This window comes from Palaemon carinicauda, chromosome 1 (assembly GCF_036898095.1).
Source record: "Palaemon carinicauda isolate YSFRI2023 chromosome 1, ASM3689809v2, whole genome shotgun sequence".
Taxonomy (NCBI): Eukaryota; Metazoa; Arthropoda; class Malacostraca; order Decapoda; family Palaemonidae; genus Palaemon; species Palaemon carinicauda.
Window position 1 is genome coordinate 2,043,913 of NC_090725.1, and position 15,000 is coordinate 2,058,912.

At 37.2% G+C, this 15,000-nt stretch overlaps 1 protein-coding gene across 1 annotated transcript in view; it reads right to left on the bottom strand.

Annotated features, from left to right (window-relative positions):
* The window catches only part of LOC137646079 (uncharacterized), a 94,342-nt gene that overhangs the window by 15,307 nt on the left and 64,035 nt on the right, over nt 1-15,000 (bottom strand). The window contains exons 6-7 of the mRNA XM_068379252.1: nt 3,521-3,697; nt 488-681 (exon numbers count right to left, since the gene is read on the bottom strand). Coding sequence (XP_068235353.1) covers nt 488-681; nt 3,521-3,697 — 371 coding nt within the window. The remainder of the gene's footprint in view (nt 1-487; nt 682-3,520; nt 3,698-15,000) is intronic.

A 15,000-nucleotide genomic window follows, 5' to 3' on the forward strand; every position in this document is an offset into this window, starting at 1 on the left:
ATATCAGGAGTGAGCGTAAATGTGTTTAAGAATAAGCTCGATAAATACCTAAGATGCATCCCAGATCATCCAAGACTGGAAGATGCAAAATACACCGGAAGATGCATTAGCAACTCTGGTGGATATATGAAGTGCCTCACACTGAGGGACCTGGGGGAACCCAAACAAAAAATAAGGCAATAAGGCTCTTTCTCTCTCTCTCTCTCTCTCTCTCTCTCTCTCTCTCTCTCTCTCTCTCTCTCTCTCTCTCTCTCTCTCTCTCTCTATTTAATGTGCTGCCAGCTCATCTAAGAAACATATCAGGAGTGAACGTAGATGTGTTTAAGAATAAGCTCGATAAATACCTAAGATGCATCCCAGACCATCCAAGACTGGAAGATGCAAAATACACCGGAAGATGCATTAGCAACTCTCTGGTGGATATACGAGGTGCCTCACACTGAGGGACCTGAGGGAACCCAAACAAAAAATATGGCAATATACTCACCGATATGCTGACAGCAGTCGATCCAATGGATGCCTTACGATAATCATCTTCATGGAAGAGTTTAGAACTTCTTGTTCCTCCTCCGGATCTCTGGGTCTCGGGTACAGTTCACGAACCCGTCCGTGGAAGCTTTTGTCTACCACCTTTTCTCCCGCCAGCAGCAGCAAGTTCTTCACCCACGTAGTTGAAGCTGACTGAGAGGAGAAAAAAAAACTCGTTCCTTTATACAATTCGGGTCAGCGTAGCAGATGTCGGTAAGATAATACTCGCTTGTTCGCGACAACGTCGTCATAACTCAAAAATAGCTATTTTTCAGGAGAGTCGTTTTAATCAATTAAATCACTATCATATTAATGTATGTCGTTCGGACATTTAGCGGGCTCTAGCGATCAATTTTTTAGCTACAATTATGACTTTTTTGCCACAAAAATCAGCATTTGAAGATGAATATGTCTATATGGATAACTCAAAAATACAATTTTTTTTTAGTTATGACGTTGTTGTCGCAAGCGAGCTACAAACTGGGCACAGATTTTGATTGAAGATACGTTTATACCGTCCAATTCTGGGGACTTTATCATTCAAACATTGGTTTGCTAATTTTTTTATTTATTCTTATAAGTCTAAACCTACATGAATTCCTTGGATTCCCTTCACGAAAGGTTTTAAAGGTTTTTAAAGGTCGCTCATGAATGGCAGAGGCAAGGGACAGTGACATTGCCCTAGCAATCAGGACAATGCCCTAGAGATTGACCATATATTATATGGTCAGCGCCCAAGCCTCCTCTCCACCCAAGCTAGGACCAGGGAGGGCCAGGCAGTGGCTGCTGATGACTCAGCAGATAGACCTATAGGCTCCCCCAAACCCCCCAACCTTAGCTCACAAGGATGGTAAGGTTGCAGACACTAATGGCACTAACGAGTCTGAGCGGGATTTGAACCCCCGACTGGCAAACACCAGGCAGAGACGTTACCAATCAGGCCACAGCAACCCTATACTATACTGTTTACGTCTTCAAGGAAGATATTGAAATATTTCACCTTAGATTAAAATAAATCTGATCTTGTATATACAGATATTTAACAATAAGATCATTTCTATTCTCATTTAGAGAAGAAAGGGTAAAATTATATTTTTCTTCAAATTCTGCAGTTCATGCACATACAACTGTATCAAAAGCAGCGCTAAGATCACTATTGTTTACGGGCTGCCCATGGCAAGAGCCCGTGTCTTACACAAAGGTAAGGCAATCTTACAGACAGACAGACAGAAGTAACATCAAGATTCGATATTTGTTTTCACCCATCATTTCCAGCAGATTATTTACTAACCGGACAAATAGCTGTCTCCGTATAATATAATTAACTGTATGCTGATTGGTAGTCTGGCAATGCTTCGACTTTTTTTAAGTGACTAACTATAGTCCATTTCTTTTAGCGATGCAGATTTGCACCGACTCGCAGCGGTGCCCTTTTAGCTCGGAAAAGTTTCCTGATCGCTGATTGGTTGGACGAGATCATTCTAACCAATCAGCGATCAGGAAACTTTTCTGAGCTAAAAGGGCACCGCTGCGAGTCGGTGCAAATCTGCCTAGATAAAAGAAATGGATTATAGAACAAATGCAAATATCTTGTTTGAGGAGCTTAATATGCTCATTGAAACACCTGACATTGCAAAAACTGTGGAGATTTCAATCTTTGGATGCATAATCTTTCAGTTTATAGTGAGTTATTGAAATCATATAATCAGTTAATAACATTGGCTGTGCAACAATTTTGACTGGGAATACGTTGGACTTTGTTTTAAGGGATTGAATTAAAAATATAGTATCAGTTATCAATGTGAGAGAGAAGGGCACTTTTAGTTATCATTAGTTATAAAGTAAATAAGGTTTTCACAGAAACACTTGCGTAAGTTCTTAAGCCATATAATAAGTGAAAATAATCAAAATAAACGTAATACACTGGAGGAGCTGTGAACAGTGGCGGGCTACGGGAAAGACTGCTTGCAATAATACCAGATAATTAAAATATGAAATGCATGCCACATGAGATTATATAAATGCTACATAATATTCCCTATGCTCCAATAAACAAGAATATTTGTATACATGTATCCCAAACATAACATATATATAGGCTAACGGTGTATTAGCAATAAAGGTACATATAACAATGATAATCATATATATATTATATATATATATATATATATATATATATATATATGTGTGTGTGTGTGTATATATATATATATATATATATATATATATATGCAAATAATTATAATGATAATCCATCATGCACAAGCTTATAAGTTTTAGATTTCCTTTACAGAAACATACATTGCTTAAGAAAATGAGCTTTATAAATAAATCAGATGTCTCTCCTTGTGTATTTATTGATAAAGTTACAAAGAAAACAAATGAAGTTATCAATATTCATAGTGGTCATGTCAACCAACATTTATTAAGCTCTAGTCTATGTGTTGATTGCCTTATAATTATATATTATCATATAATAAACTCGTCTATAAATTACGTTAAATAAAAAGGCATTAAAGGATGCATATATACAATTACGCTTCAAAATCAAACCATTGTTCTCTAGTCTTGGATAGTGCCATAGCCTCTGTACCATGGTCTTCCACTGTCTTGGGTTAGAGTTCTCTTGCTTGAGGGTACACTCGGGCACACTACTCTATCTAATTTCTCTTCCTGTTGTTTTGTTAAAGTTTTTATAGTTTATATAGGAAATATTTATTTCAATGTTGTTACTGTTCTAATATTTTATTTTTCCTCGTTTCCTTTCCTCACTGGGCTATTTTCCCTGTTGGAGCCCCTGGGCTTATAGCATCTTGCTTTTCCAACTAGGGTTGCAGCTTAGCAAATAATAATAATAATAATAATATATCGTTGTATATGTAAGTATCTAGAGATGCATACTTGTATCAGGGGCAAAAAAAAAAAAAAAAAAAAAAAAAAAAAAAAAAAAGATAAAAATGTACACGAAATTCGAATGACGTGAGCTTACCTTGAATATAGGGCACCAGACGAGGTTGTGCTCCTTGACCCATCTGAGATTATTGAAGAGGCGATTTTTCTTGACCTTGAAGTACCCGGGAATCCTATCCACGAATTTACAGCTGTCCCGGGCGATCGAAGCTCGGCGTTCGAAGACCCGGCGCTGGAGCTCGTCGTTTTCGCTCGTCTGGGAGAATAAGAAAACCATTTTTAAATAGTAACATTTCACTCCTGAGGATTTTTTTATTTTATTCTATAAGAATCTCTCTCTAACCCAGTGGTTCCCAAACTGGGGGGCGCGCCCCACTAGGGGGGCGTGAGGACGATACAAGGGGGGCGTGAAGTCATCTGCTCGAAATTACTTGTTTAATAGAATAATTAAATCATTAAAAGAACAAATATCTGTCATTATATACATGCAAAGTATAATTATAGCAGTCACATCCATCTCACTAAATTTGACCAGAAATTGTGCCTTAGTCTCATAAGTATTTCCAAATATTATATGCCATGTTTTCAAATCATTTATTCTTAAAATTGCAACTCAATTTTGCCAATTTGCTTATGTTCAAACTTTTTTTTTCGCTCACTTTGAATCAAATGTTTCGTTTTTAGTTACAGGAATGTACTATTATTTGTTTGAGTGACTTTCCTTATTAAAATTCAATACAAACAGAAACCTGTTTTCCTGTAAGAATCATTTCATCTAAAAACCGTACGGGTCTACTGGAAGCAAAAATTGGGCATCAGGTAAGATAGTTTGGGAACCACTCTAACCGGTGATAAAACGTGATTCACTGTGCAAAATAAAAATAATAACTGGTTATTATTTTGATATGGTTGGAGACATCCCTTTCAAGTTATGTGGATATCGTTATAAGAAATATTCAATGGTTTATTCGGTTATTAGAATAGTATTCATAATGATAAATATCTACTATTGTTTTTTATGATTTATCTGTTATAAATTTTCTGTCTTTTATAATAATAATAATAATAATAATAATAATAATAATAATAATAATAATACTATAGTCCATTTCTTTTAGCGAGTCATATTTGCACCGACTCGCAACGGTGGCCTTTTAGCTCGGAAAAGTTTCCTGGTCGTTGATTGGTTAGAATTATCTCGTCCAACAAATCAGCGATCAGGAAACTTTTCCGAGCTAAAAGGGCACCGCTGCGAGTCGGTGCAAATATGACTCGCTAAAAGAAATGGACTATACTACTACCACTACTACTACTACTACTACTACTACTAATAATAATAATAATAATAATAATAATAGAAGAAGAAGAAGAAGAAGATAGAGATCATATCCCCACAGCGGACTTTCTCAAATGCCTTCGTCATTGCTGTCTTGGTTTTAGAACATATCACTTTTATCTTGAAAGGTATGACGGCTACCCAGGCTCTTGGGAAGGGGAGTTAACCCTCGAACTAATGGGTTGGATAAAGTCAAGTGATAGGACAGTTACACACAGACTAGCATACGCAAAAAGCTGCAGATACATACATAGTGGCATATGCGTAGGTGTAGGCCTATATATAGAACATAATAGTCCCTTTCAACAGATTTAGCCTCTATGTAGGCCTATTTATTCTAGTCAAAATGACCTCCTGACCTCCCAATCTCCTCTCACTTTTTAGAGATTTGGAAAAAAGAAATATAATTTTGAGATTACGTGCTGGAATGAGAGAGAGAGAGAGAGAGAGAGAGAGAGAGAGAGAGAGAGAGAGAGAGAGAGAGAGAGAGAGACGGTCCTACTCCCGTAAAAATGAAACTGGTTTATAGGTACATTCTGCTAATATCAAGCACCTCTCTCAAACCTAGACAGTGTGAAGGGTTGTCAATGGCAAATGTTATCACACATAGAGCTCCCATCTCCACTTTAAGCTTAATGGACATCGGAATCGGCTTTTCATTGAGTACCTTATCGAAAATGGTATATCGGCTTTTCATTGGGTATCGGTATCGGGTTTTCAGTGTAGTGTAGACCAATACGTTAGTATCGGGGCATCTCTACTTTGGAATTCACTGGGAAATACTGATGGGTAGTTCAATTATTTTTCATAAAAAGATATGACAGCGAGTAATTTTATCAATGGGGAAGTCATTTCTTACGTCCAGATGGTAAGCGACATAGACTCACAAACGAGGTCGTTCAATGAGAGTGGGTGACATCAAGTAAAGCGACAATGTAGAGTCCAGTGGTTCCCAACCTTGTTTCTATCATTTCCCCCCTACCCCCAGTTCAACCATCCAGATTTCCCCCTTCTTGCCCCGCCCAGCCCTCATGCCCACTCGCCTGCCTCAGAAATGGGCATGACACTCATATTCTCCCCTTGAATATCATGTCAGTGAGAAATGATATGATCATATCACAATTGAATGGCTAATAACAAATTGCCGCACATACTATGAGGACATTTTCCGCTTGTTCTAGTTAGTAGGTAGTGTAATTATTTCCCCCCAGGAAGCTTCAAATTTCCCCCCAGGGGGAAATTTCCCCCAGGTTGGGAACCACTGATGTAGACTCAAGACCAGCAACACTAAGAGCATGCTGTTGTCAGACACTGTCAAGCACCAACAAAATTTTCCTGTTATGACTAATGACTGACCAGCAACGGCAGCCAAATTTAATCAATTAACCCTGTAGACCAACAAAGGACTCGGTGAGGATGTGGGGGATAGAAAAGTCCTCCTGAAACGTTACTTTCCCAAACATCATCCTAAACTTCTGATGGTTACGGCCATGACTGGGACTAGGTTACGCAAGAGCGTGTGCTTGGCCAGGCATTCTACAGCAACAGGTTAAGAGTGGCTCGTGATTAGCTCGCCACTCGTCAGATTCTACCAAGACCTACACACACACACACACACACAGAGAGAGAGAGAGAGAGAGAGAGAGAGAGAGAGAGAGAGAGAGAGAGAGAGAGAGAGACTTTTCATCGCACTTAGGAGAACTTAGCTGATGTAACGAGAAGCTGACCGGCCGTCCCCTTAATTTCTTACCCGAGTTTTGCTATATCGTTTTTTTTTAATTTTACTAAAATCTAAGTGCATGCTTAATATTTTCTTTAATTGAGGGTTGTTGTATACACATAAAAAATGTTTGAAAATTATTTTATTAATAGAAAAAAAAATAATTATACCCAAGTACATAAAAACGATATATGCTTATACAATATTCAACCTCATTCAACTTCCAGTAGATAATTAGAGGTATACATACAAGTGGAAAGGTGAAGAAAAAGCCTTGCTCAAAGTTACACCTGTGTTTAATCAGCAATTTTGTCATCCTACTCATTTTGACATCTTACACATCGTCAAATACTCATTCTGTGCGTTTGCCTTCCCTCCTTTGCCATATTTTGATTGCAGATACAAATTAAACGTTCGACATCTTACAAAAAAAGTTATGACAATTTTAGGAAGTGGTACTACATTTACGATACCGTCTGCTAAAAGGGGTACTACATTTACGATACCGTCTGCTAACAGGGGTACTACATTTACGATACCGTCTGCTAACAGGGGTACTACATTTACGATACCGTCTGCTAAAAGGGGTACTACATTTACGATACCGTCTGCTAACAGGGGTACTACATTTACGATACCGTCTGCTAACAGGGGTACTACATTTACGATACCGTCTGCTAAAAGGGGTACTACATTTACGATACCGTCTGCTAACAGGGGTACTACATTTACGATACCGTCTGCTAAAAGGGGTACTACATTTACGATACCGTCTGCTAAAAGGGGTACTACATTTACGACACCGTCTGCTAAAAGGGGTACTACATTTACGATACCGTCTGCTAAAAGGGGTACTACATTTACGATACCGTCTGCTAAAAGGGGTACTACATTTACGATACCGTCTGCTAATGTCATAACGACGCTTTGCCGCGCATCAAACATTTCTCTCAATGAAAGATCTCAAACAGATATTCCATCTTCTTTAGCTTTTCAACAAATTCACTATAGTCCATTTCTTTTAGCGATGCATATTTGCACCGACTCGCGGCGGTGCCCTTTTAGCTCGGAAAAGTTTCCGGATCGCTGATTGGTTAAAATTATCTCATCCAACCAATCAGCGATCCGGAAACTTTTCCGAGCTAAAAGGGCACCGCTGCGAGTCGGTGCAAATATGCATCGCTAAAAGAAATGGACTATAGTTGGTTTCATCAACACGAAGAGAATCACTCGTTTTATATCAAATAACTCATGTTGCAAATTCTCTCAAATCACAGAAGTTAGTTCTTCATGTGCTTTTGGTTCTTCGTCGAAAATAAAGGAAGACTCAATATCATGAGAACATTTGCTAAAGTTCTCATGATTAATGCTATAAGAAGAAATTTAAGTTAGCAAAAGTAATTTAATGGAAAATTAATTCCTAAACCCAAGACCAGAATTACATTAGTATCCAAAACGTAATTTCAAACAAGTTATTTTTTCTTGGGTCCTCTTTTCTCGGCACGCAATTCCCGTCTTGGTAATTTAGTCTTGCTTGCAATATGAAAATGATCTCCATCGAGGATACGAATAGAAAAGAAAACAAGTCTATTATAATCCAAGGTTTCTCTTTCCCATAGGATTGTGATATTTAGGGTGTTGGTCTGAGATATCAATAAAGGAATTATTAGGAAAAAGGTCAAAACTTGAGCTGGTTGATTTTCCAGGCAGGCTAACGTAAGTGCAGTAAGTTTAGCCACTGTCTATACAAGCTTGCCGACCGGGGTTCGATTCCCGGCCGGTCACAAGCTCTTGTCTTTGTGTGATTTCGCCTGGGGCTCTGATCCCGAGGTCGTTAAGAGAATCCAGACATTGATGTATCAAAAATATATATGGCTTATTTGAATATATATATATATATATATATATATATATATATATATATATATATATATATATACTCATGGGATTTAAATTCCAAAGATGCTTTATTCCTTAAATACCCACGGCTTAAAAGACCCAATTTGATATCCTATGGTACTTATCAATTACACAGAAGGTATCCTTATGGGTACCACTGGGTTACTAAGTGATGTTTATCAACATTCAAAGAAATTAATATGAGGCATTTACATTAACAAACTTTCGACCTTTACGATTGCTCAATACTGTGATATTGGCGTCATCATTGTTTCCTTGTATATTTAAAATAATAATACCAATTCCCTAATATCGCAAGAGGGTCTGCCCCTCTCTTTTATTCGTCTCCTGTACTTCTCTTTCTCCCTATTTCCTAAATCTTTCCCATCCCGAGTACCTGCATTTGAGCTATAAACTGGATTGTATCCAGGGGTACTCTTCCTTTCCCCATATTCCCCACTTCCCTATTCTTATTATTATTATTATTCTTAATGAGGGTATTCTTTGCAGTGAAGTTCATTCCAATTATGAAGAGGTCATTGAACATTGCACTACGAAGATATTACATGGCGTAATAAATACTCTATTAAATTATACTAACTAATATCACTTCAATTTTGTTCTGATTGTATTTACGAATGTTTTGGGTTGTGGTTTTCAAAATTATTTTGGATAGTTCTGATAATTATCTCTCTCTCTCTCTCTCTCTCTCTCTCTCTCTCTCTCTCTCTCTCTCTCTATATATATATATATATATATATATACTGTATATATATAATTTATATATATATATATATATATATATATACACACATATTTATATGGTAGTAGGTTGCACGGGCACCAGCCACCCATTGAGATACTATTTCCAGAAAGTTATTTGGATCTCCGATTAGGCTGGGAGGAACGTAGAGAGTAGAGGTCCCCCCCCCCCATTTTTTTTTTTTTTTCATTTGTTGATGTCGGCTAACCCCCATAATTGGGGGATGTGCCTTGGTATATGTATGTATGTATGTATTATCACTTCAACACATTGAAAAGAAACTCGCCTTACCTGATGTTGGCAAATGAAGATTTGGTGTTGCTTTAGCTTCCAATTCCGGTAACCTTTTTGGGAGAGGTATTCCTATAGCCCATTTCTTTTAGCGATGCATATTTGCACCGACTCGCAGCGGTGCCCTTTTAGCTCGGAAAAGTTTCCGGATCGCTGATTGGTTGGACAAGATAATTCTAACCAATCAGCGATCAGGAAACTTTTCCGAGCTAAATGGGCACCACCGCGAGTCGGTGCAAATATGCATCGCTAAAAGAAATGGACTATAGTATCTCATACTGGAGATTTCTTGTATATACCGATGCTTCAAAATGTAAGCGGCATATCCTGGCATGATCTGTATTTATTTTATTCGCTCTCTTACAGGCGTTAACCCATTTGCTCTTTGTCTCTTTATGATTTGAGGAAGGAATGAAACACAAGATCTCCATTCCTTTTACAATTGGAGTTGCACCTGTAAATTACACAATTCTTCGGCATCTGTATTGTTACCTGAAGTTTCCCTATCAGTATATTAAGGGTTCACGAAATTCTGTATTAAAACCGTAATGCCAGGCTGACACTTGCACGACCTTTTGCCACGAATTTGTCGTGGCAAGTCGTGACATTTTGTGGCACGAACTGGAAAATAAAAAAAAAAAAAAAAAAAAAAATTACCTCAGAATCACAGCTCATCTGTCCACATTGACACAAACTGGCACGACGAGTTCACGACGAGTTCATGCATAGTTATAGCATAGTTTGCGCACTTCCCGCATCGTCCCGACGAGTTCACGAACAGTTCGCGCATACTTCACGCCGCATTCACGAAATTTTGTCGTGACCAAAATTTTGAACATTTCAAAATCCTCGTCACGACTGGTTCACGACGAGTTCACTCCAGTTCGATGAGTTCACGCCAGTTCACGACTCGAGTCGTGACAATACGTGCCACAAATTCATGCAAGTGTCAGGGTACCTTTAGACTTAATTATCGCTCTTGCTCATACAAACAAGTTGATGACCTCAGTTACTACTGTCGGCTAAGCGGCTACTTGTCATTCACCTGAGCTAAGTCATGCTCAGTCTGGGTCGAACTCTGGTTCAAAGGCGAACTGGTTGGATTCTATAAATGATTAGCCTGACTGGTTCAATCGGATTCTGTCCTTTATGCGCATTTTGATTCATGTCAGCAAGAAACAACAGCTGCCAAGATAGTTGTTGTAAACCCCGTATTATCTCAGACCGACGGATTACTGTATGCTCGAAGCGTCGCCCAAGTAACTTTCAACTTTCGAGTCTTGAGGGTGACGGTCATTAGGGTCTAAGGCTTTATGCGTGGGTTCATAAGGGGCTTTCCTTAAGTCAGAACTTTCGTCATATCCCCGGTAGGGGGTTCTCGATGAGGACAAGACTTAGTGACAAACAAAGTTGCAGTCATGAAAATCGAAACATCAGTAGAGCAAAAATGCTCTGAATGGCAGCAATCATTATCTATTTACTAAAGACGTTGACATCGATATATGTCTAATAGAATCTTGGAAATAGAATAAATCTTTATCTACGTCTGATTTATAAAGAAAAATCTGTAATAATAAGCATGTGGACAACCGAATTTGTGGCTGTAACTTCCATTGATTTGTAAAACATTCGAAAGATTTTATTCATGAGTCACTTCTATGTATCCAGAATTTAGGCCTAATCGTCTTTTCACCAATTCCCATATTTAGAGATCCATAAAAACAATGTCGCACTATAAGGATTAGATAAAATTTAGAAGAAAAAATGGCGTTTACCCTGGGAAACATTTCTTAAATTCATACGTGTTGTGAATGAATGGGTTCCGTATTCTACACACAATTGTATGCAAATTTATGTTAATATAAATGGGTAGTAAAATCTCATTACAGATAATGTCTCATTCCTTAACAAACACGGTATTTCGCAACACCCGATTCTTTTCCTCTTATGAAAGACCTTCGAAAAGTGTACCGGCAAAGGAATGAAAATGTGGGCCGTTAGCAAGGTCTATAGAATTCTAGCAGTTAGCATACCCCAAGGAGGGTGGTTTAACAAACACTGTATTTCACAACACCCGATTCTTTTCCTCTTATGAAAGACCTTCGAAAAATGTACCGGCAAAGGAATGAAGATGAGGGGGGCCGTTAGCAAGGTCTATAGAATTTTAGAAGTTAGCATACCCCAAGGAGGGTGTTTTAACAAACACTGTATTTCACAACACCCGATTCTTTTCCTCTTATGAAAGACCTTCGAAAAATGTACCGGCAAAGGAATGAAGATGAGGGGGGCCGTTAGCAAGGTCTATAGAATTTTAGAAGTTAGCATACCCCAAGGAGGGTGTTTTAACAAACACTGTATTTCACAACACCCGATTCTTTTCCTCTTATGAAAGACCTTCGAAAAATGTACCGGCAAAGGAATGAAGATGAGGGGGGCCGTTAGCAAGGTCTATAGAATTTTAGAAGTTAGCATACCCCAAGGAGGGTGTTTTAACAAACACTGTATTTCACAACACCCGATTCTTTTCCTCTTATGAAAGACCTTCGAAAATTGTACCGGCAAAGGAATGAAGATGCGGGCCGTTAGCAAGGACTACAGAATTTTAGCAGTTAGGATACCCCAAGGAGGGTGGTCGAACACGCTCTCGCCAAGCAGCCGACCGAATTAACGAATGGAAAGAGGCCTCGGGTGGAGGAGATAAGCAGGGCATCCTCCTATCATATACTTTTCATAACGGTTGAGGTGAGGTAGCCATGTCGTCCTGATGGGAGTTCCTTCAAAGGTATATTTGAAGGAACTTCCATCACGACGACATGGCCTGAGCCCAAAAAAGAAATTTAAGACCAAATTGAGAAGTAAGTTAGCTCTCATTGCGTGTCCAGGTCGAAAAATCCATCCCGCGTCTGTGGCAATAAATCTAGAAGAAGACAAGAAAGAAGATAAAATTTCTCCTTCCAACTGTTGGCCCGTTACATTCTTTTTTGGTAATGAACTGAATTTGTTTTAAACAATCTTAAATTTATAGCAAATACAATGCGTAAATTTTTTTTTTAATAGATCACTTGCCATTCATTTAATTATAGCATCCTTGTCAATAACATATATTTGCAATAAAAGAAGGCAACATTTCTCCTTCCAGCAGAGAGGGTTCAACTGTTGGCCCGTTAAATTTTTTGGTAATAAACTGAATTTCTTGCAAACAATCTTAAATTTGTAGCAAATACAATGCGTACAAATTTTGAAAAATAGATCAGCTGCCATTCATTTAATTGCAGCATCCTTGTTAATAACATATATTTGCAGTGTAGAAATTAGGTTTCATTTCTAAAAAAATCTAAAATTAATGCGGCTGAACCTGATACCAGCTTAGTACACACTTTAAAAATCGGATTTTGGTGCCTGCTGTAACTCGCTTATTTCGTAGAATTTAGTCTGAAAGGACTAGATTTCAAGACCAGGATGTTAAGTCTAAATTTCTTATCATTAAAAACGGGTTCCAAGATTTTTTATTTTCTCAACTGGTTTTGCTGTCCGTACCATCACGCTTATGGTTCCAAATTTGGCAAAGCACGATATAAATTGAATAGGAAATGTTTAATATATTACCAGATATATAAGTTGTGTAGTTAAAAATGATATTATAGTATTATTCGTAACATCACTATTGATGACATGCTTGTTCTGAATAAATAACTCTGAATTCATCTATTTTGCAGGTAGTAACATAAGACCAATATCAATGAATGTAATTGAAAATAACAAACAATAACAAATAAGAATACTATAAGAGTCTCTTTCTATCTACAAATTTCTGGCTACAGAGATTTGGAAGACTGAAGGACATTGAGAAATGCTGTTGCAATTTGGTCGCGTTCATATGTCACTTTTAACATGTTTATCACAATTGAAACAAGCTATTAGCTCGTCTTTAGATATATAACCAATAAATTTTCCTCAATAAATCCTTTCCTTAGGTAATAAATTTTCTACAAAATTGGTGACCGAGCGGGTTTGGCACACAAGCTATTAGCTCGCCTTTATATATATCACCAATAAATTTTGCTCAATAAGATGTATGCAACCTTAATATTATTTATGTAGCATAAAAAAAACATACTATTGTAACTGTATCTGTACAATCTGTCTTGCTAATGAAAAAAAAAAAAAAAAAAAAAAAAAAAAAAAAAAAAAAAAAAAAAAAAAAAAAAAAAAAACATTGCTCAATAAATCCTTCCCTTGGGGAATAAATTCCCTACAAAATTGGTGGTCGAAAGGGTTTGGCCGCAACAGCCATTTCTTACGTAAATGTAAACGGGAGTTATTTACAACTGCTAATATAGACATTTTATGTCTGCCTTTCGTTGCTAAGAAAGTTTTAGTGTTTAAATCCGTTTCCAGATGAGATGTCTTTGCATTACTTATTTTTTCAATGGTAAAATTTGTTTTATATTGAACTTCATTAAAATGATAATAATATTGCGACATAACTAAAAGCATAAAAATACTCCCAAAAAATTCAAATAACATTTTTTTCCACAAATGTGATGTAAACTATCACCATGTTTGTTCGAGATTTTCATCACTAATCAATTCGAGATTTATCCAAAACCAGACCTTTAACTGTCACAAAAACATTGTGAAAAGAATTACTTATCTTTTTTTTATTCAACTTCATTGTGAATTTAGTTATTCACTATTAAAATCAATTTCAAAATATAATTGTTTTTCTTTCCATGTATATATATATATATATATATATATATATATATATATATATACCTAATTGTGTATGTATTGTTAATAGTGGGGTATTATCGTCTGATCACTCCCAACAAACCAACCTAGTATGGGTGGCCCTGACTAGTGCAGCTTTCTAGTCATAGTGATACGCATACCCTTTAGCCACGTTAAGGTATCCCCACTCAGAATGAGTATATATATAAATGAGTTGGTCATATATTATTATTATTATTATTATTATTATTATTATTATTATTAAGAAAATTAATGTACAACGCAAAATGTACAGTGGTCGGTCTTGTGATAAAAACGCAAAGTGTCTAATTTTCCAAGTAGATCGAGGCAGTAAAAACGGATTTTGAGCGAAGCGAAAAATCTATTTTTGGGTGAGGTAGCCATGTCGTCGTGATGGAAGTTCCTTTAAAGGAAGCTTCCTAGGTATATTTGACTACCCTGGAAGCTACCTTTGAAGGAACTTCCATCACGACGACATGGCCTGAGCCCAAATAAAGAAATTTAAGACCAAACTGAGAAGTAAGTTATCTCTCATTGTGTGTCCAGGTCGAAAAACCAACCCCGCGTCTGTGGCAATAAATCTAGAAGACAACGAATAAGACAATAATCATAATACGTTATATAGATTAGGGAACCAATTATACATGTATGCAACGGCCATTGGGTGGAACAAAAGAACAATTACGGATATAAAGAGCACCTGTTATTACTGACTAAAGATAAAATGTACTAGCTAGCTATGGACATCTTCATCTATGGTTGATTGATAAGAATGGGGTGTAATGGTGCAGGATT